Source organism: Natrix helvetica (genome assembly GCF_964273705.1).
Source record: "Natrix helvetica genome assembly, chromosome: 7".
NCBI classification, from domain to species: Eukaryota; Metazoa; Chordata; class Lepidosauria; order Squamata; family Natricidae; genus Natrix; species Natrix helvetica.
In genome coordinates, this window is record NC_138558.1 from 73,738,880 (window position 1) to 73,762,157 (window position 23,278).

Consider the following 23,278-nt stretch of genomic DNA (forward strand, 5'->3'; position numbering starts at 1 on the left):
GCACATCTGAAATGCATTAAAGCGAGGAAAGCCACTTAAGATACATAGACCTCCGGCGTAAAACAAATACACTAAAAAATAATCCCCTTTTGTTTTTACTTAACCTCAGCTCGTGGTGGCTTCATGGACACATTCGTAGGATGTTACTGGCAATAGTACAGGAGTGTTTTACTAACTCATCCCTCCAGGTTCTTTTCTCTCAGTCTATTTTATAGCCTTGGGATCTCCTTGTGGTCTCTCATCCAAGCTGCTTTCCATGATCGTGAAGCCTAGCAGGACATAGCCACCAAGCCAGACTAAATGAAAAGTTATCCTCTAGCCAAAGCTCCAGGCTTGATGACTTCATGGGCACTCCCAAGTAGGTTTCTTGGCTACAACGAGCGGGTATAAATCCATATCAATCCAAGAACAGAGCTGGAAGGGACCATGGAGGTCTTCTAGTCTAACCCCGTGCTCAAGCAGGAAATCCTAGAGTCCATTAGGGTCTCTATACAGTTAGAGTCTGTATACAATATGATTCTCTACAATAAGGGTCTATATACAATTATGTGTACAATTAATATACAATTAGTCCTCCAGACCCAATTCTAAAAGGAAAATCCATGAATGTGCAGAAATGGATAGATTGCCTATGGAAATGAAGGAGAGGGAAGAATCTGAGTATTACCAAATTTGGAATAGAGGGTATTCCTGGCTTGAGAGTAAAGGCAAAACTTAAGGTATAATATATAGAAGATAAAATGTATAAGAAATATATGATATAGATTTGTGAATAGATATTATTATAACTTAAATAAGAACATAACTTAAGATGGTTAGAGATGGTTTTTTTTGTAAATAGGATTGTTGCGAAAGATATTGATACCGATATGGAAAAGCTGCTAGAAGTGTACATTTATGTTTTGTGTTTTGTGTATTGTTTTTAAATGTTGGAAAATTTAGTAAATACTCTTTTTTTAAAAAAACTAAAAGCTAGAGGTTCTCCTGCTTGAGCAGGGGGCTGGACTAGACGACCTCCAAGGTCCCTTCCAGCTCTATTCTGCTTTTATTTCTATTATCTCTTTCTATTATTTCTATTATTTCGATTTCTATTTCGATTCTATGCCATTTATTTTCCCAGAAAGTTTCCCCCCCCGCAACAACTTCCTACTCAAAGCCTCAACCTTCCTCAGCCTCCGACTCCAGACAAGATCAGCTCCCTCTGGGGGACGTAACTCTAATCCCTCCTGGAGCTGTGCCAAAATTTATACACTCACCTTTCACAAAATATTCTCGATTTGGACCAATCAGGGCATTGTATGGGTACCCGTAATAGGCGAGTGTGTACGGATCGCAAGAGTAAACATAGTTAGGTTGCTGAGTCACTTCGGCGGCTGTTGCTCCTCCTCCTCCTCCTCCTTTAGCGGCTTTCTGGTATCGGGTATACTGTTCTTTGTCTACCGGCTTGGCCAAGGTGACCTCCAGACACGACCCTTCCAGTTCGGTGCCATTGAGGTTATTCATGGCATGAACCGCGTCTTCGCGGCTGGTAAAGTGCACGAAAGCGTAATCTCGGATTTTCTTCACCCGTTCTATGCTGCTGGGGTTAAACTGACCAAAGACCTTCTTAATGGTCTCCTCCGTGGTCTCGATCATCAAATTCCTCACGTACAAGATTTTCACCGTCTCCATGACGTCTTCGTCCACATCGATTTCTGGCTCGGCCCAATCGACAGCGATCTGGTGTCCCCACAGCTGGATCCGTCCAGGCATCAGCTTCCTTCTCGCCATGGCGGCCGCTCGGTGGCTTTCGTACTCCACGAAAGCGAAGCCTCGGTTTTTCATCTTGTCGGCTGCGCTGGCGTAGACGATGACATCCAGCACGCCTTCCGTCACCTTGGAGATCTCGTCCAGGATCTCCTCCCTCTTCTTCGTCTTGGGGATCCCACCGATGAAGAGCCTGCAGTTGTCCACGCTGCAACACACCCCTAACAGTCGTCCCGGACGGATCTCGTAGTTGTTGAGTTCTTTGACTGCACGCTTGGCTTCGTATTTCTGGGTGTACATCACGAAGGCGTAGCCGCGGTTCTTACCGTCAAAATCCATCATCAGTCGCATTTCGTAGATCCGCCCTGCGGTCTCAAAGACGGGGACCAGCTCGTCCTCGTAGACGTCCCGAGGAATTTTGCCCACAAAGACCTCGCAGCCCCGAGGAGGGTGTAAGCCTTCCCAGCCAGGGGGTGGACCTCCATACTTTCGTTGCCCATTCTCCTGAATCATGGTGTAACCGGTGCGATCTAACAATTGCAATAGTGCAGCCTCATTTGGCACGCCCGAGAGCCCTTCAGGAATTTTATTTGTCTGCATGCTGGAGGAATCATTATCCATCCTCGCTGTAGAATCTTCAGCTGTCATTATGGCCTAATCATCAACCTCTGAGATACCTGGATAAAGAAAACAGAAGGAATTCCATCAGTTAGATGCTACCATTCAAAGAAATCTCACTGGTCATGTTTCAAAGAAACAAAACATGATTACTAAAAGACTGGCCTGCAACAAATTTAAGATTCCTGTACAGGTACTCCTAGACCAGGGGTGTCAAACTCAAGGACCGCGGGATGGATCCGGCCCAAAGGGTGATTAGATCTGGCCCGTGGGGCTGCCCTCACGAAGGACCAGCCCATGGTGCTTCTGCTAGCAAAAACGGAGCTCGCTCCAAGCTCCATTTTCACTGGCAGTGGGCTGCAGGAGGCCATCACAGCTGAAAACGGAGCTCAGGAGGCCGTTTTCACTGGCAGAGAGCTTGGGGAGCAACAGGCGCCCCCGACACGAGTGATGTTAATCTGGCCACACCCACCATGGCCAGGCAACACCCCCAGTCCCCTGAGGTCAAACACAACCCTGATGTGGCCCTCAATGCAATCGAGTTTGACACCCCTGTCCTAGACTTACAGCCACAATTGAGCCCCAAATTTCTGTTGTTAAGCGAGGCATTTGTTGAGTGAGTTTCCCCGCCCCCCCCCCATTTTTATGGCCTTCCTTGCCTCAGTTGTTAAGTGAATCTGCCTTCTCCATGGACTTGGCTTGTCCAAAGGGCGCAAAAGGGGATCAACGATCATACGGTACGTACAAACCAGTTGCCAAGCGTCTGAATTTTGATCCTGTGAGCATGGGGATGCTACAAAGCTCGTAAGTGTGTGAAAAACCTTTGAGTGCCTTTTTTCAGTGTCGTCGTAGCTTTGAATGGCCACTAAATGAACTATTGTAAGTCAAGGACAACTTGTATTTAAGATTCACCCTGTGTTTATACCTTAATGTTTCAAAACAAGGCTGACAGTGGATCTTCAATTTACAAAGTTTTGGAAAAACACTGGTGTAGAGCGTTTGTAAAAAAAAAAAAAAGCACATTGGAAAATCAATTTGCTATCTCTTTGATGTTTGTAATCAAACTGCCGTAGGGCATATTTCCAAACTGTGCAATGCTTTGCCTAGTAAAAGAGTAGAATTGCGGCATTAATTGTGATCGCACATCTTGGATGAAAATGCTAAGGGGATGTAGGGGATGTTTCATTCCGCAATTAAATTCTGAGAGCAATGAGAAGAATGGTTAAAGGCTACCTTTTCAGATTTAGGAAGAAGCTGTCACCCCAAAATATCAGAAATATAACCCCATACATTTGTAGAAAGCTAGCACCCACCCCTCTCCTAAAAGAGTGAAATATTTTGAGAAATATTTTTTTAAAAGGCAGAATCTTATATTTCCCCGGATGAGAAATATGGAGAAACATGCTCTGGGAAAGCAGCCCCCACCTTCCTTAATAGCCCACAGCAGATGTCATCATTAAGAGATAAAGAGATAGATAGCTTTATTCATAGGCAAAAATCCCTCGCAGCAAGGTCTGAACAAAGGTAGGATTAGCCCTCATCCATAATAGGAATTGCCCAAACACCCTTTCAGAAGACAAGCTCACTACATTCCACCATCTCGTAAGGACATTGCATCACTCTCCAAATTTCAACCAAACTTAGCTCAGACCCCCTACAGAGCCATCCATGACCCTTACAAAGGCCAATAGAATACATGTTCTTGCCATGGTTCATACTTCCACATGTGGTGGACATGTCCGGAAGTGAGGAAATATTGGAGCAAAATAAGAACCTTGTTGCAAGAAATAACAGGCCTTCAAATTCAATTTAAACCAGAGATATTTTTGTTAGGGATAATTAGAGGAACATTTGCAAAGGAAATCAATTATATTATAATACATATACTGACAGCAGAAAGAATAACATAGGCTCAAAATTGGAAATTAAACAGCATACCTTCCGAAAACATGATAATTAAAAAAGTAATGGACTACTGGAAATGGTCAAATTAACTTTCAAACTGCAAGAAGATAAAGAATACCATACAGTATGGGATAAATGGTATTATTGGTTAGAGAACAGGAATAACAAATGAAAGTAGAATTTATATATATGTAACATTAGGTTATAGAAATTATAAATGTAAAAAGGAAATAGCAAATGTAAAACAAATGGAAGGTATGTATGACGATAAATAAAATGGGATATACCGATGTCCTAGAAATGGGAAGAATGGATGTAGAATGTGGTTTCTATGTTTTGTTTTGTAAAAAACTCAATAAAAATTATTTATAAAAAAAAGAAGACATGTTCTTGCACAGGAACAGGAAGCTCAAGTGCAAAGCGGTCAGCTGCACCAGGATCAGTGGTGGGATTCAATTTTTTTTACTACCGGTTCTGTGGGTGTGGCTTGGTGGGTGTGGCAGGGGAAGGGTTCTGTAAAATTGCCATTCGTACCCCACTCCAGGGGAAGGATCCTGTAAAATCCCCATTCCCTCCCAATCAGCTGGGACTCGGGAGGCAGAAAATAGATGGGGGCGGGGCCAGCCAGAGTTAGTACTTACTGGTTCTCTGAACTACTCAAAATTTCCGCTACCGGTTCTCCAGAACTGGTCAGAACCTGCTGAATACCACCTCTGACCAGGACCATGTGCTCCCCTTCACGATTAAACTCTCTTTCCAATCTGCATCCACATTTCCAGTGTCTTTCTCCTGGCTTGGAACTGAGCCAGATAGATATTTCTTCCAACACATTTCAATATGCAAAAGCAATCCTCACCTCTAGTTTATAAAGCAATCATCTAGCCTTAAGCCTAGCCAACCTCAATTTTTATTGCTGCAGGGGGAAAAATTGTTTCAAATTATATCATTGTTGCTGGCAATGAGATCACTCTCCCAAAATAACCTGGCCACTTTCTTAGCGTAAGAAAGATTACTCTCTCGCAAATCCTGCACTAATCCAGGTAGTCCTCGCTTTAGGGCCACAGCTGTTGCTAAGTGAACTGTTTGTTCTGTGAGTTTTGCCCCTGTTTGATGAGCATTCTTGCCACAGTTTTTAGTCTGATTTCTCCCCATTAACTGTCCAGAAGATCAGAAAAGATAATCACATGCTCTCAAGGCACCGCAGCCGTCGTAAATACAAGTCAGTTCCCAAGCGTCTGAATTTTGTTCACACAAGCATGGGGATGCCGCAGTGGGCATAAATGTGAAAAATGGTGATAAGCAGTGGTGGGATTCAGCTGGTTTGGGACGGTTTGGGTGAACCGGTTGTTAAATTGCTGGCTGGTCCTGCCCCTTCCTGCCTTGCCCCTTCCAGGAGTCCCACCTGTACCCCGTTTTGGCTCCCAGGTAAGTGCAGGGAGGCCTACTAGGCCCAAAATGGGGCACATGGCGGTGCGATGCCCCTCCATTTCCCATTTTTGCTCCCCTGAGGCTGCAGGGAGGTCTACTAGGCCCAAAGCAGGGTGGAGAGACAGATACAGAGAGAGAGAGTGCGAGAGAGGGAGACAGAGAGAGAGACACACACAGAGAGAGACAGAGAAAGAGAGACAGAGAGACAGATACACAGAGAGCAAGAGAGGGAGACAGAGAGAGAGGGAGACACAGAGAGAGACAGAAAGAGACAGAGAGACAAATACACAGAGAGAGACAGAGAGCAAGAGAGGGAGACAGAGAGAGAGAGACAGAGAGAGACAGAGAAAGAGACAGAGAGACAGACAGAGATAGAGACAAAGACAGATAGATAGATAGATAGATAGATAGATAGATAGATAGATAGATAGACAGACAGACAGACAGACAGACAGACAGACAGACAGACAGACAGACAGAGAGGGAGACAGACAGACAGAGAGGGAGACAGAGAGCGAGAGAGGGAGACAGACAGACAGAGACAGAGAAAGAGAGACACACAGAGATCTATACCCTCTGTTGGCCTTTGAATTTGAACTTGTATTCTGATTGGTTGTCAAACTCCCATGGGCCATGCAGGGGCAACTCTGTAGGCTGTCCAGAGTCCCAAACTTGGTTGACTCTTGCTGCGTGATGATTAAGGGTAAGTTCCTGCCAGTTCTAACCTCTTCTATAGAAGAGGTTCCACAAAACTACAGTGCCATTTAGAACCGGTTCGAGCTCCCTCCCCCCGCCCGTCGGAACATCATCAAGATGAAGAGCGAGAGGAGGAATTCTGGGAGTTGAAGTCCACAAGTCTTAAAGCTGTCAAGTTTGAACACCCCTGGGTTTTTTTTCTAAAGGGTTAGGGGTGCAAGGGTCTTGTAACTTGACAGCTTTAAGACTTGCACACTTCAATGCCAGAATTCCTGAGCCAACATTTTGGTTGCTAAGCAAGAGCGTTGTTAAGTGAGTTTCACCACATTTTACAACTTGGCCACGCTCACCCAGTCACATGGCTAGCAAGCCACTCACGTTGCAATAAACTGGTCGATCAGCTACTATCCGTTTGAGTATATGTCAGTCTGTTAAGCGCAGCACACTGAATTGTGGAGTCACTGGTTGCTGACTTCTGAGCTGTACACTACAGAGCTGAGGAAGCTTCTTGGATGAGAAGCGAAACGTCTTCAAAGAAAAACCAGAAAGTCTTGGGGGAAAAAAGCACCTTTGGGACAACCGTGACCTGGATGGCTGAAAACAGGCATGGAAACTCCACCAGTACTTCTTATGGATAAAAAAAGCAGTTTCTTCTGCAAAGAAATATCAGCAAGGCCTAAAATGCCAGCGTTTCACTACATTCAACTTCCTCCTCTCCATCTTACACTCTCGCGGCCGTGCAGTCACCCCTGTCCTACACACACACACACACACACACACACACACACACACACACTCACGGGTTCTTTTTCACCTTGTGCTCAAAAGTCAAAAATCCTTGAGTTACTCATTAATTAGCGTGAGGAGCTTTTTAACAGATTAACAGAGTTGGAAGGGACATTACAGGTCATCTAGTCCAACCCCCTGCTCAAGCAGGAAACCCTACACCATTTGTGGTCAATGGCACTCCAGTCTCTTCTTGAAAGCCTCCAGTGAGGAAGCTCCCACAACTTCTGTTCCATGGGTTGATCGTTCCACCAGGAAATTTCTCCTTATTTCCAGGTTGAAATCTCCTTGATCAGTTTCCATCCATTGTTCCTTGTCTGGCCTTCGGGTGCCTTGGAAAATAGGTTGACCCCCTTCCTCCTCTCTGTGGCAGCCCCTCAAATACTGGAAGACTTCTATCGTGTCTCCCCTGGTCCTTCACTTCACTAGACTAGCCATGCCCGGTTCCTGCAACTGTTCATTCTATGTTTTAGCCTCCAGTCTCCTCATCATCCTGGTTGCTCTTCTCTGCACTCTTTCCAGAGTCTCAACATCTTTTTTTATTGTATGGTGACCAAAACTGGACGCAGTATTCTAGGCGTGGTCTTACTAAGGCTTTATAGAGGGGTATTAGTAGCTCCCTTGATCTTGATTGTATCCCTCTGTTAATGCAATTTAGGATTGTGTTGGCTTTTTTAGCTACCGCTGCAACAGAGCCTTCCAACTGCCTCTCCGTAGAAGAGGAGAAGCGAAACGGATGGACCACTGGAGTGAAACTTACTATTACGGCTGTGAAAATTGTTACCACATCACCAAAACTGAGCTGAGGAGAGTGTGGCAATCCTGTTCCCTGGTCTGACTGTACAAACCTTTGAACCCTCTGGCTGAAATGATGCAATCAGCGTTATTGGTGCTGTGGATTGGGTTGTCCCGTGAAATCAGCCTCACCTGAGGTTCACACAGGTAGGCCCTCGACGGACAACCGTGCCCCCAGCGATTGCTCAAAGTTACGAGCGCCAGAAACAAAGGGACTTAGGACCAGTTTTCACGCATACGACCGTTGAAGCAGCGCTGTGGCCACGCGACCGAAATGTCGGAGGCTGGGCAACTGGTTCCTATGGATGACCGTCGCAGCATCCCAGGATCACACGATTTCCTTTTGCGACCTTCTGACGGGCAAAGTCAATAGGGAAGATGAATTCGCTTAACAACCGTGTTACTAATTTAATGGACTGCAGTGATTCAAAATTCATTGAACGCAGAAATTTTGGGCTCAGTTTTGGTTGCATGTTGAGATCTCTCTCCCTCCCTCCCACTTTCTTTCTCTTTCCCTCTCTTCCACTCTTCCTCTCCCTCCCTCTCTCTCCCTCTCTCTCAATTTGCCTCTCTCCATTTCTCTCCCACTCTCTCCCCCCTCTCTTCCTCTCCTTCCCTCTCCCCTCCCTTTCCCTCTCTTCCATCCTCTCTCCCACTTTCTTTCTCTTTCCCTCTCTTCCACTCTCCCTCTCCTTCCCTCTCTCTCCCTCTCTCTCAATTTGCCTCTCTCCATTTCTCTCCCACTCTCTCCCTCCCTCTCTTCCTCTCCTCTCCCTCTCCCCTCCCTTTCCCTCTCTTCCATCCTCTCTCCCACTCTTCCCACTCTCTTTCCCGTTCCCTCTTCCACTCTTCCACCCTCTCCCCCTCCCTCTCTCCCCCTCTCGCTTTCCCTTTCCCTCTCTTTCTCTTCCACCTCTCTCCTTCTCCCTCCCTCCCCAGGAAAAAGATCCTTTCAAGAATATTCATATATTTAATGGCGTTCAGCAAATATGAGGATAAATCAGCTCTAATTTTAAAGTTGGGTTTGGGCGAAAAGCAAAACACATTTTAAAAAAAAGTTAAGGCTTCGTCCATTTTCTGAATGGGGAGAAGTGAACGGCCAACTTTGAAATCTGCTCTTTGGACCCGACCAATGAAACCAAGCACCGATCTGGGGATCTCCTTGAAAAAAAATCTATGTTTTTGTAGCCTAAGGCAATATCCTTAAAATATCCAGGCAGATCGTAGGCTACCTGTTAATCTTTTCAGAAGAACAGCGTGTGAGTTAATGAAACATCGGGCTATTTCAGAACCTGTCTGCTCTTTTCCCTTGCCAGCAGAACGCAAATCACAACTTTTTCATCTAATTTATCCAAAAAGTGAAATGCTCTATGAAAATATGAAGACTATTTCAAACAATAAGCCGAAACTCTTCCTGTTTGGAATCTAAGAACTGAAAATGTCAGTTGGCTTTCTTTTATATTCATATACGGAAGGTGTTTAAAAATGAAACCTTTACAAAAATAATAGAACCCACTGTGGGCTCCTTAAATCAATACAGAGCGAGTTTTTCTTGACGCGAAACAGAGATATATATTTTTTCATACGGTAAAAGTTCCTTTTGCAACTTTGAAAAGTTCCTTTAAAAGTAACGCCCAGCACACCCAGTGGGAAAAATCCCACAATCTTATTTTACACACAAACCCAGCAAAACTCAGTTTTCACGAATCGTTCAACAGCAAAGGAACCAAGCTAGCCTCCTTCCATCCCCACCCACCAAAAAAACCCCAAAATGTAATTATGCTTTTACAAGATCTCAAGATCTTTTATGGTTTTCGGATCTTCAATCACAATAATACACGGGCAAGCAATCGATACAAACTTCAAGGTAAACCTGCTCCAAACTCGATTGCAGAAAATACGACTTCAGCAACAGAGTGGTCAACACCTGGAAGGCTCTACCTGACAGCGTTGTTATATCCTCAGACCCCCATAACTTTAACCTTAAACTGTCCACCGTGGACCTCACCCCATTCCTAAGAGATCCGTAAAGGGGGAGAGCATAAGCGCACCAGCTTGCCTTCCGTCCCTGTCCTACTGTCATTTACTTGTATTCATTTCTTTCGTTCACGTCCATGTTTATACTTATACCTGCTATCCTGCCACCTGTTTGACAAACTAATAATGCATAAATAAAATAAATAAACTCCATCAGATCGGCCTGAAAAACAAACTACTCCATAAGATGAAGAGGTTCCTAGAAAAGAGGACCACAAAAGGCGCAGGAGTCCTTTTTTTGCTCGCTGGATTTCAAAGAATGGCAACTTGACTTTTAAGTGCGTTCAGTTTGCGGGGGAGAAAAAAATGTTATTCCCATTGCATTTTTGAGGGCTACTAAACCCTGCTCACTCACGTTGAAGTGGCTTGAGATTTCTCCCCCTTTGTGATTTCACCCTACCCTCAAATTCTATTTTTTTTTATTTCTCCTAATCCCAAAGAGGAACAGACCAGAAAAAACGGGAGCACCCCTGCGTTTAATCTGAGCAGTTTTCTTGTAATATGAAGCAGGCACCTACGTCGCAAAGAAATTTTCCACTCACCTGGCCAGTTCCTGCAACTGCTTAGTTCTACCTTTGCCAGAATAACCTTTTCTTCCAGTCACGAGGTCTGGGGAAACATTATTATACAGGGACACATATAGATCACTTTATTGGTCAAATGAGCCTTTGGTGATTTAAATTGCAATCTGCTGAAGATTAAAAGGGCGCCCAAAGAGGTATAGGAGGAGGTGGGACGGAGAGGATCAACTCCCACCCACTCACTGCGAGAAAGTTTACCGCAGCACTTTGCAAAAGTCATTGGGAAATCCATCGGTAACAAATCAGGTTCTTTTTTTTAAAAAAAAAATAACCACGGTTTGAAGCTGAAGAGGGAAAAAAAGCAAGCTTTCCTCATCCAGCCAGGAATTAGAAAAGATAAATCCAATTCGGTAAAAGGGGAAGGGGGAAAGAAAGAAAAAAGAAAAGAAGAGTGAATCATGTACAAACAAGGCTCTCCTCGCACAACGGCTGTGCAAATAGTTGGTGTGACTCAAAACAGATAAGAGGAGGAGGAGGAGGTGAAGGAGCGAATTTTGCTCGGCAGACGGATTTTGTTTAGGAGAAAAATCCATTTTTATGCCAACTTTAGGGGACCGGTCAAGATCGCTCAGCCTGAAAGAAAACAAAGAGGAACTGAAACCAGGGCCCACTTCATAAGGTTACAAAACTCCCTGCGCTGAGTAACCCAGAAGTAGCGACTTCTCAGGAAGAAGCAGAAGGAATGTAGCTGCGCCAACAGATTTTACGAAGAATCTTCATAATCATCTGTTCCCGGAAACTGCAATTCACTTCATCAGAAACTTTTAAATAAAATACAGATAGCGTTCGACTTAGTGACCGAAGTTATAACGTCATTTGAAAAAAGTGACTTATCGCCCATTTTTCACACTTACGACCACTGCGTAAGGTCGTTACGTGAGTAAAATTCGAACGCATGGCAACCAGCTTGTATTTATGACGGTTGCCAGGACCCAGGGTCACACGATCCTCTTTTGCAAACTTCTGACAAGCAAATGGGGAGACCAGATTCACTTAACAACTGTGGGACTAACTTAACAACTGCCGTGAGTCACTTAACAACTGTGGCAAGAAAGGGGTAAAATTCACATAACAACTGTCTCAGTTAGCAACAGGAATGTTTGGCTGAATTGTGGCCATAAGCCGAGGAAAACCTGTGAGTTAGTTGGAAAAGGCACTACTAGATTTCTGGTTTTTTAAAATAAAATAAAATAAATTTTGCCATCTATCCTAGACTCTGATAATTCTTCTCTTACAATGTCCGTAAACAAGGAACAGCTAGTCCTCGAATTACGACCACCATCGAGCCCCAAATTTCTATTGCTAAGTGAGACATGCGTTAAGCGGCTTTTGTCCCATTTTACAACCGTTCTTGCCCCAGCCGTTAAGTGAATCACTGCAGTTGATAAGTTAGTAACCTGGTTGTTAAGGGAACCTGACTTCCTCCTTGACTTTGCTTGTCAGAATGGGATCATGTGACCCCGGGAACCAGAGGTGGCCATTCATTTACTTTCCCTACCGCTTCGCATATGTGAGCGCATGCGCGCTTGCTTCGCTAGCACCTTCCCTGTCCACGCATGCACTCGGCCTTTTGCGCATGCGCTTTGGCTTGAAAACGTGCCTAAATAGGACAGCATAGAGGCTGCGGGGGTGGGGGTGGGGGTGGACGTGCCCACCCACGATTTCCATATTGGTTTGGATGAACCGATCTGAACCGGCTGAATCCCACTTCGGCCGGGGACACTGCAACTATCATAAATCAGAGTCAGTTGTCAAGCGTCCGAATTTTGATCATGTAACCACAGGGTTGCTCCAACGGTCATAAGTGTGAAAAACGGTCATAGGTCCCTTTTTTTCAGTGCCGTTGAAAGCATAAACAGCTTCAACAGCTGCGGTGGCCGAAATGTGTCATTCTTGCCTCTCAATCAGGAGGTTGTGAGTTTAACCCTGGGTAGAGGCAGATGTAAGGTCTCCTGCTTGGGCAGGGGGTTGGGCTAGATGACCTGCAAGGTTCCTTCCAACTCTGTTAATCTGTTACTAAATGTACCACTGTAAGTCGAGGACTACCTTTATTGCTATTTCAGTAAAGAGCGAAGGGGGTGGGGGTGGGGAGTTGCTGTGTGAATGCTTCCGTAAACACTGCAATTTTTAGAACTAACCTCAGAGGTTACTTACTTTAAACTAACTGATATTAAAACTTGCCAGTTCAGCAAGCTAAAAACACTTCAGCCAACAAGTGGAAAGAAAGTGAGGGGCGGGGGGAGAGGAAAGGCCAGTTGTGAAATAAGATGAATTATCAAAGATTGTGAGTCTTCCTCCCACACACGGTTTAAACGGCTAACCCAGCAGCATGTCAATTTGTCCTCCCGTTTTAGAATAAAGCCACCGACCCACTCTTCCCCGGGAAGAATTTTTGGTCTTTGTTTTGCTGTAATCACTCATTCAGGGTCAGCCAACTTAGCAAAATTATTTCACAGGGGATGTGCCTTGTGTGTGTGTGTGTTTTGGAAGGCTTTTTGTGGCCAGAGTCCGTACTTTCCTTATTCCCAATACAAAATGTGGTTACGGATTGTTCAAATTGGGATGGCGTTTTGATAAGGCGCTCTTAATAAGATTACAACCAGGGGTGGGGCTGCTGGGGGCTCGCAGAAGTTCGGGAGAACCTCTAGCTAAGATTCTGTGCAGTTCGGAGCACCCCAGAATCCGACTCCGGGCTGGCCCCGCCCACCCCTCCCCTCCCAGGAGTCCCCACGTGGTGTGTTTTGGATGCCAGTAAGTGCAGGGCGTGTGTGGAGCCTTGGGGAGGGCAAAAAAACGGTCTACCGGGAGTTCGGGACTACTGTTCCTGGCCTCTAGAGGGTCTCCAGAGCCTGGGAAGGCCGTTTTCACCCTCCCGGAAGCTCGAAAAAACCCTCCGGAGCCCGGGAGGGCAATAATGTCCCCTCCTGCTGTGGTCCAGAAAGCCGACTAGGCCACGCCCACCATGGCCACACCTACCCAGCAACCGGGCAGAGAACCCCTTGCTAAAAATTTTGAAGCCCACTGTTAGATCGGGTAATGGATAGGCACACACAGGCTTAACGGTAACAAGAGCTCTTTATTGTAACACAACAAGTAAGAACAATCCAGCGAAGGTAGAGTCTGACAGCAGCCCTTTTATAGGGAGCTGTCAGACCCTTCAACCAATAGGATTAAACCTCTGTTCCCGCCGGAACAGAGGACCTGGGTGGAAACCACTGTAGTTCGAGCAAGTATCTAATACCCACCCCTGATTATAACCTGGATAATCTACATCTGCTATATTCACTAGTCCCATGATGGCGGGGTAACCTATGGCACACGTGCCGGAAGTGACATACAGAGCCATTTCTCCGGGCACGTCAGCCATCAACAGTTGCTTTTTCGGGTTGCTGCATGCACATGTGCGCCGGCCAGCTTGTCTTCGCGTGTGCGGGAGTGCCGGAAACCGGAAAAGCAGCTCCCTGGTGCGCATGCACACACCGGGAAGCTGAGATTCCAATTCCTGGCATGCGCAGGCAGACCAGCCAGCTGGTCTTTGTGCACAGATGCGCACCAGCAACCGGAAGACCTGGTGACCAGCGCACATGCGCACGGCAGAAACCGAACGCTCAACCAGAACTGCTCTTCTGGTTTCCAGCACTCCCGCATATGCGCGCCAGGGAGCTGATCTTTCAATTTCTGACGCTAGCCCATGCGCACATGTGCACCCTCCCGTTTTGGCACTCATTCCACAAAAGGTTTGCCAACACTGCGCTGGTCACTTCTTATAATTCTCTAAGGAGACATTTCCTGACAGAGAGAACAATTAATCGGTGGAATGGCTTACTTCCAAATTTTGTTGGTTCTCCAGCTCTGGAGGTTTTTAAGAAGAGATTTGAGAGCCAGTTGCCCTGTCAGCTCCAACACGCATGTGCACACTGGCCAGCTTATTATTGGCCTTGATTTTTGGCCATTATTCACCCTCCGGAGGCTTCCGGGAAGCCTCCTAAAGCCTCCAGAGGGCGATAAACCACCCAACGTGCAACCCAAAAGTCCATCCCCAAACTTCCGGTTTGCATGTTGGGCTGTTTTTTATTTCTTAGATTTTTAAACCGCCCCCTTTTGCCTTCCCCAGGCTCCTAGAAAACTACCGGGCCCACGGGAAGTCGGAAAACGGTCTTTTTCCTGCCTCCGGAGTGCCTCCTGGGGGGGGGGGGCAGCTAGAGAGCCTCTCCAGTTTGGGGAGGGTGAAAAACGGACCTAATGTTTTCAGCCTCCGGAGTGGCTGTTTTCGCCCTCCCCAGGCTCCAAGAAAGCCATGCGCGCCTGCGTGGGGCAGGTGTGTGTGTGTCACATGAACATGGGCAGGGGGCACGGCACGAGGGGGGCATTAAATTATGGGATGAGGCACCTGAGGCGATAAAGGTATAGGGTTTCCTGCTTGAGCAGGGGTTGGACTAGAAGACCTCCAAGGTCCCTTCCAACTCGGTTTTTCTGTTTATAAAGTCCTTTAATCCATCCAGCAACCCACCAAACGTGGGAAATTTTTTTAAACAGGGAGTCTTAGATATCAGCGGTCAAACCGAGATGGAGTTCATTTGTTCTATCGGTCAGAAAATAGGTTGGATCTGTGACTGCCCTTGACAAGTTTCCTTATTGCTTCTCGTTCTGATGTTTAAACGCCAGGAGGAATAAAAGCGGACATCTTAGGAAGTCGAAGGTTCAGGAGATGGAGAAGAAAACTTCGGTATTTCACTGTGCCCAGTGAAAGGAAGTTTCTTTGAAGGCTACAGAATTATCTGAAATTGTCCTCCACATCTCATGCACCTTGCAGTTTTACAAACACAAGAGCCACACACAAACAAACGAAGGCTAATATTTCTCCCCCACCTCCTTCTTTCTGGGACACCTGCCAACTCAACACAATAATGTAACAAAAAAGTAATGTTGTGTTTGCAAAAATGTACTTAGGGGATGTGAAGAAATTCAGGTCGGACACAGCCAGAGAGCAAGGGACAACGTTCCCCAGGCTTATCGTATATATCTGAAATTGTATTGAGTCTCCTGCTTGAGCAGGGGGTTGGACTAGAAGACCTCCAAGGTGCCTTCCAACCTGGATTGATTGATATCCAGGAGGAGAAGGAGAAGAAAAGAGGAGAAAGAAGAGGAGGAGAAGGGGAAGAAAAGAAGAGAAAGAGGAGGAGGAGGAGGAGGAGAAGAAAAGAAGAGTAGTCGGAGAAGGAGGAAAAGAAGAGAAAGGTGGAGAAGGAGGAAAAGGGGAAGAAAAGAGGAGAAAGAGGAGAAAGAGGAGGAGAAGGGGAAGAAAAGAAGAGAAAGAGGAGGAGGAGGAGGAGGAGGAAGAGGAGGAGGAGGAGGAGGAGAAGAAAAGAAGAGGAGGTGGAGAAGGAGGAAAAGAAGAGAAAGGAGGTGGAGAAGGAGGAGAAAAGAGGAGAAATAAGAGGAGGAGAAGGGGAAGAAAAGAAGAGAAAGAGGAGGAGAAAAAAGAAGAGGAGGTGGAGAAGGAGGAAAAGAAGAGAAAGGAGGTGGAGAAGGAGGAGAAGGAGGAGAAAAGAGGAGAAAAAGGAGGAGGAGAAGGAGATAAAAAGAAGAGTAGGCGGAAAAGGAGGAAAAGAAGAGAAAGGAGGTGGAGAAGGAGGAGAAGGAGAAGAAAAGAGGAGGAGAAGAAGAAGAAAAGAAGAGAAAAAGGAGGAGTAGGAGAAAAGAAGAGGAGGCAAAGAAGGAGGAAAAGAAGTGAAAGGAGGTAGAGAAGGAAGAGAAGGAGAAGAAAAGAGGAAAAAGAGGAGAAGGGGAAGAAAAGAAGAGAAAGAGGAGGAGAAGGAGGAGGAGGAGAAAAGAAGAGGAGGTTGAGAAGGAGGAAAAGAAGAGAAAGGTGTAGAAGGAGGAGAAAGGTAAGAAAAGAGGAGAAAGAGGAGGAGGAGGGGAAGAAAAGAAGAGAAAGAGGAGGAGGAGAAAAAAGAAGAGGAGGTGGAGAAGGAGGAAAAGAAAAGAAAGGTGTAGAAGGAGGAGAAGGGGAAGAAAAGAGGAGAAAGAGGAGAAAGAGGAGGAGAAGGGGAAGAAAAGAAGAGAAAGTGGAGAAGGAGGAAAAGAAGAGAAAGGAGGTGGAGAAGGAGGAGGAGGAGAAGAAAAGAGGAGAAAGAGGAGGAGGAGAAGGGGAAGAAAAGAAGAGAAAGGGGAGGAGGAGAAGAAGAAAAGAAGAGGAGGTGGAGAAGGAGGAAAAGAAGAGAAAGGAGGTGGAGAAGGAGGAGGAGGAGAAGAAAAGAGGAGAAAGAGGAGGAGGAGAAGGGGAAGAAAAGAAGAGAAAGGGGAGGAGGAGAAGAAGAAAAGAAGAGGAGGTGGAGAAGGAGGAAAAGAAGAGAAAGGAGGTGGAGAAGGGGAAAAAGAGGAGAAAGAGGAGGAGGAGAAGGGGAAGAAGAGAAAGAGGAGGAGGAGGAGAAGAAAAGAAGAGAAAGAGTAGTAGTAGTAGTAGTAGTAGTAGTAGTAGTAGTAGTAGTAGTAGTAGTAGTAGTAGTAGTCTTTGAAGCTCTCGGAGCTTGGTGATTTTTTTGGAGACATTTCATGACCCAATCAGGTAACATTGTCAGGGCTAGAAGGGAATACAGTTTTGTGGAGAGGAGGCAGCGAGGAGCTCCCTTCTAGCAATGATGACATTAGGCAACTAGCCATTTGTCTGAAAGGGTATGAGGTCTCCCTCCTTGAGCAGGGGGTTGGACTAGAAGACCTCCAAGGTCCCTTCCAACTCTGTTAATCTGACATATTCCATGATGGTTTGAGATTCAGGATCTTGAAAGAGTGCCTAGCAGAGGCCCAAAATAGGTTAGCAATAACAAGGAGTCAAGGGACGTGGCGGCTTAGTGGCTAAGACGCTGAGCTCGTCGATCAGAAAAGGTCGGCTGTTCGGTGGTTCGAATCCCTAGCACCGCGTAACGGAGTGAGCTCCCGTGACTTCTCCCAGCTTCTGCCAACCTAGCAGTTCGAAAGCACATAAAAAATGCAAGTAGAAAAATAGGAACCACCTTTGGTGGGAAGGGAACAGTGTTTTCGTGTGCCTTCGACATTGAGTCATGCCGGCCACATGACTATGGAGACGTCTTCAGACAGCGCTGGCCCTTCAGCTTTGAAAAGGAGATGAACACCGCCCCCTAGAGTCAGGAACGACTAGCACACATGTCCAAGTGCAAGGGGAACTTTTACCTTTACCTAAGAACAGGGGTGTCCAAACTTGGGAACTTTAAGACTTGTGGACTTCAACTCCCAGAATTCCCCAGCCAGCATAGCAAAGTTCCCAAGTTTGGACACCCCTGCCTAAGAAGGAGTCCCTCCATAAGATTGATCATTCACTTCTTTGAAAATTATTAGCCGGTTAGTCAAGAGTGCAAACGAGTCGAAATAAAAGATCTGGACTCTCTCTGAACTCTCTTCTCCGAAAACGGTGAAGCTTGCTGTCCTCAAAACAATTTTGAGGTTGTTGAGAACTCAACGAAGTTCAAAGGGCAGGGGGAAAAAAACCCACACCAGCCACTTTTGATACGAGTTGGGAAAAAACCCGATTTAGGCACAGCATCTTGCATTTTGTAAGTAATCAATGAGAAAATGGTTGCCCCAAAGATGTTTCTTCAGGAGGCCACTGGACTTTTTTTGTTTTTTCTTTTGAAGACGTTTCGCTTCTCATCCAAGAAGCTTCTCCAGCTCCGGCTGGATGGTGGGGAATGGAAAGATTTATACTCCTTGCAGATGGCTGGTCATTTGCATCCTTTTAGAGAGTCGATGAGGCCACTTGGAGATTTGTTTTTATCCCAAAAGTGCTTTCTCAAGAGGCAACGGGACTCACTTGTTTTTCTTTGAAGATGTTTTGCTTCTCATCCCAGAAGCTCCTTCAGCTCCAACTGGATGGTGGGGAATGGAAGGATTGATACCCCTTGCAGACAGCTGGTCATTTGCATCCTTTTAGAGAGCCGTTGAGGCCACTTGGGGGCTTATCTGTGTCCTCGGGGTCACCTGAGTGGTGCAAATGGTTCCTGTAGTCTGTAATATTTTCCCCCTCTGGAAATCCACTCCTATCCCACACCGTTCAAAGGGTGTCCTTCCAAAATTGTATAGCTAAAAGTCTGTAGAGATTCTCAGTCAATTCAGGACGATGGAAGACGGTTATGGGTCATCCAGTTGGCGTTATTTGTAGTAACCATTCAGATGGACCTTCTCCAAGATGATCTATCCCAGCCTGGACCTTCAGGTTTTCAACAGTGCATTCTAATTACGTCCATCTTCTTTATATCTATGGAGATTCTCAGTCCTCCAGGTCATGATGTCCCAAAGGTGCTTTTTCAGGAGGCATCTGGAGTTTCTTGGTTTTTTTTAAAAGACATTTCGCTTCTCATCCACGAAGCTTCTTCAGCTCTGACTGAATGATGGAGTTGGAAGGATTTATACTCCTTGCAGACGGCTGGTCATCTGCATTCTTTACGGCACAATTCTCTGCAACACAGATCCTTCCAACAGTTCCAAGAAAGATCTATCCCCAGTTGCACCACTCAGGTGACCCCGAGGACACAGATAAGCCCCCAAGTGGCCTCAATGACTCTCTCAAAGGATGCAAGAGTCCACGGCACGGACTTTTTCAATGCCAAAATTCCCTCGCAGCTTAAAAACGCCATAATCGAAATGGCATTTCTCATAGCTATCCTTCACTTTGCAGCCAAAAGGGAACAAGACTATTGCAACTCTAAAAGGCAAGAGCCATCTTTACTTTTACTGTAAAATACCTGCCTTTCTTCTTCTGCATAGCTATGGTGTGAATAGAGTAGAGTAGAGCACAGTAGAATAGAACAGAATTAGAAATAGAGTAGAGTAGAGCAGGAATAGAACAGAATTAGTATAGCATAGCATAGCATAGCATAGCATAGCAGAGCAGAGCAGAGCAGAGTAGAGTAGATCAGAGTAGAATTAGAAATAATAGAATAAAGTAGTAGAATAGAATAGAACAGAATTAGAAATAGAGTAGAGTAGAGCAGGAATAGAACAGAATTAGTATAGCATAGCATAGCATAGCATAGCATAGCAGAGCAGAGCAGAGCAGAGCAGAGCAGAGCAGAGTAGATCAGAGTAGAATTAGAAATAATAGAATAAAGTAGTAGAATAGAATAGAACAGAATTAGAAATAGAGTAGAGTAGAGCAGGAATAGAACAGAATTAGTATAGCATAGCATAGCAGAGCAGAGCAGAGCAGAGCAGAGCAGAGTAGAGTAGATCAGAGTAGAATTAGAAATAATAGAATAAAGTAGTAGAATAGAATAGAACAGAATTAGAAATAGAGTAGAGTAGAGCAGGAATAGAACAGAATTAGTATAGCATAGCATAGCATAACATAGCATAGCATAGCATAGCATAGCATAGCATAGCAGAGCAGAGTAGAGTAGATTAGAGTAGAATTAGAAATAATAGAATAAAGTAGTAGAATAGAATAGAATTAGAAATAGAGTAGAGTAGAGCAGGAATAGAACAGAATTAGAAGTAGTATAGTATATAGTATAGTAGAGCATAGTAGAGTAGAGTAGAGTAGAGTAGAGTAGAATTAGAATCAGAATTAGAAATAATAGAATAAAGTAGTAGAATAGAACAGAATTAGAAATAGAGTGCAGCAGGAATAGAACAGAACAGAATTAGAAGTAGTAGAGTAGAGTAGAGTAGAGTAGAGTAGAGTAGAGTAGAGTAGAATAGAGTAGAGTAGAGTAGAGAAGAGTAGAACAGGAGTAGAATATAATAGAACAGAATTAGAAAGAATAGAATAGAATAGAATAGAATAGAATATCGGAATAAAGAACAGAATATCAGAACATAGAACAGAATATCAGAAAATAGAATAGAATAGAATAGAATATCAGAGTTGGAAGGGACCTTGGAGGTCTTCTAGTCCAACCCCCTGCTCAGGCTGGAAACCCTATACCACTTCAGACCAATGGTTGTCCATTCTCTTCTTAAAAACCTCCAGTGTTGCAGCACCCACAACTCCTGGAAGCAAGTAAGGATTAATAGCTACCAACTAGAAGAAGAACCGTCAATGGCCGCCTGGATATAGTTAGGCACCAAAGCAACTCATCTTACTTTGCATTAAGAATTTATTGGTTATCTAGTAGATTCATCTGCTTTTCATTCCAGGTTCCCACCACAACCACCACCTCCGTCGATTCAGCCGTTTCGGCTACATGGATCTATTCTAGCACGTGGCCAATCCGACCATCAGCGGAACCGAACAAGATGGTGGGTCTCCGCTTTGATAAGCTGGGCAGATCGGTTCCAAAACACCAGTACCGAAGTGCCAGCTTCAGTGCCCTGAAGTCACCCTGCCCGCAGTGCCAGCTGCAAATTTACCAAGCCATTCGCTCTGCTTGATTCTACGAAAACCCAATTGCGAAGGGTGTCTGACCTTAATTGTGTCCCTGATCTAAATAAGATTCTCTCTTGTGGATATTATGGGTTGGGATTCAAAGGAAGAACATTAACTTGACTGGTTTTGATGCTTGGCACTTGGTATGTGGCTTGCTTGGCAGCCCAGGATGTGACACCCAAAACTAATTTGAAACTTGTTATCTGATACTAAAAGTAAAGGTAAAAGTTCCCCTTGCACATATGTGCCAGTCGTTCCTGACTCTAGGGGGCGGCATGACTAGATGCCGAAGGCTCACATTACGCTGTTCCCTTCCCACCAAAGATGGTCCCTATTTTTTCTACTTGCACTTTTACGTGTTTCGAACTGCTAGGTTGGCAGAAGCCTGGACAAGTAACGGGAGCTCACTCTGTTACGTGGCGCTAGGGATTCAAACCGCCGAACGGCTGACCTTTCTGATCGACGAGCTCCGCGTCTTAGCCACTGAGCCACCACGCCCCTTGATCAGATAAGCATCCTTTTCTGATGCTAGTTTACATTAATTTTGTGGGCTTGGGCAAAGTCCTTGTCTCCGCCTTCTGCATTTTCTTGCTAAATTGTACGTCCTGTGTTCACAACCAATATTTATCTCTAATATTTATCTCCAAATATTAGTCCTGTCAATAATTCAAGCCTGCCCATAAATTAGTATTTAGGTGTGGACTTCAACTCCCAGAATTCTCCAGCCATTTAACTTCAGTTAATTGTGTAATTTCTATTGCTCTAAACTGCGCCGTCTTCACAACTTGTGAAACACAGCAATACCACCTTTCACATCTCCAATCTATTCCTGACTTAGTCCCACTAAAGAATGACTTACAACAGGGGTGTCCAAAGTTGGCAACTTTAAGACTTGTGGACTTCAATTCCCAGAATTCCCCAGCCAGCAGAGCTGGCTGGGGAATTCTGGGAGTTGAAGTCCACAAGTCTTAAAATTGCCAACTTTGGACACCCCTGACTTACAAGGAAGCGATAAGGGGCCAGCTACTCCAAGATTTGTTTGAGAACATTCTTCTCTGATGGAAAATGTACTATTGGCGAGTTCCTTTTACATACACAAGCTCTTTTGTCTTCTTTTTCTTTGCCTCTACCGCTGTGTGTTTCTTCTTCATTGCATGTCAATGTATTTCACAGCTTGTTCAAACAATATTTGTTTTTGTTTTTTTAAACTTCTCATGCTCTTTGCCCTTATTGCCGTTCAGACATTTTTCTCCACGGGGCTATCTGCAGGGGGGGGGGTTGCTCCTGGTTCGGCCCGGATTGTCCGAACCGGAAATGGCGGTGGTGGGAGGCTCTGCCCACCCCGCGACACTTCTGCGCATGCGCACAAGCGAACCGGTAGTAAAACCAATTGAAACCCACCACTGTCTACCTGACTCCTAGAATCTGAGTAACAGACTAAAAGCATAACCAAGTTGGAAGGCACCTTGGAGGTCCTCTAGTCCACCCCCCTGCTTAGGCAGAAATCCTATATTACTTCAGACCAATGGTTGTCCAATGGAAAAATCTCCAGTTAGAACACCCACAACTTCTGGAGGCAAGTTGTTCCACTGATTAACAAGTCAGGAAATTTCCCCTTAGTTCTAGGTTGCTTCTCTCGTTGATGAGTTGTCTGTTGTTTCTTTGGAGAATAAACTGACCCCCTCGTCTTTATGGTAACCCCCTCAAATATTGGAAGACTGCTATCATGTCACCCCTAGTCCTTCTCTTCATTAGACTAGACATACCCAATTCCTGCAACAGTTCATATATTTTATTCTCCATTTCCCTAATTGTCTTTGTTGCTCCAGGACTTTAACAGATTAACAGAGCTGGAAGAGACCTTGTAGGTCATCTAGTCCAACCCCCACCCTCCACCCAAGCAGGAGACCCTACACCATGTCTGACAGAGGGCAGTCCAGTCTCTTCTTGAAAGCTTCCAGGTATGGAGCTCCCACAACTTCCGAAGGCAAATTCTGTTCCATGGATTGATTGTTCTCACTGTCAGAAAATTCCTCCTTATTTCCAGGTTGAATCTCTCCTGGTTCAGTTTCCATCCATTATTCCTTGTTTGGCCTTCAGGTGCTTTGGAAAATAGCTTGACCCCCTCCTCTCTGACAGCCCTTCAAATATTGGAAGATTGCTCTCCTGTCTTCCCTGGTCCTTCTCTTCACTAGACTAGCCATGCCCAGTTCCTGCAACCGTCCATCGTATGTTTTAGCCTCCAGTCCCCTCATCATCCTGGTTGTTCTTCTCTGCACTCTTTCCAGAGTCTCGACATCTTTTT

General features: G+C 45.3%; 1 protein-coding gene across 14 annotated transcripts in view; it reads right to left on the bottom strand.

Annotated features, from left to right (window-relative positions):
- Nucleotides 1-23,278, bottom strand: part of RBM47 (RNA binding motif protein 47) — a 92,305-nt gene that overhangs the window by 22,141 nt on the left and 46,886 nt on the right. For 13 of the 14 annotated variants that reach the window (XM_081958995.1, XM_081958997.1, XM_081959002.1 and 10 more), the window contains one exon: nucleotides 1,257-2,423. In XM_081958995.1, coding sequence (XP_081815121.1) covers nucleotides 1,257-2,394 — 1,138 coding nt within the window. In that variant the 5' untranslated portion in view covers nucleotides 2,395-2,423. Of the gene's footprint in view, nucleotides 1-1,256; nucleotides 2,424-10,553; nucleotides 10,578-23,278 lie in introns of those variants that run through there. The other variant, XM_081958993.1, reaches the window with a different exon arrangement.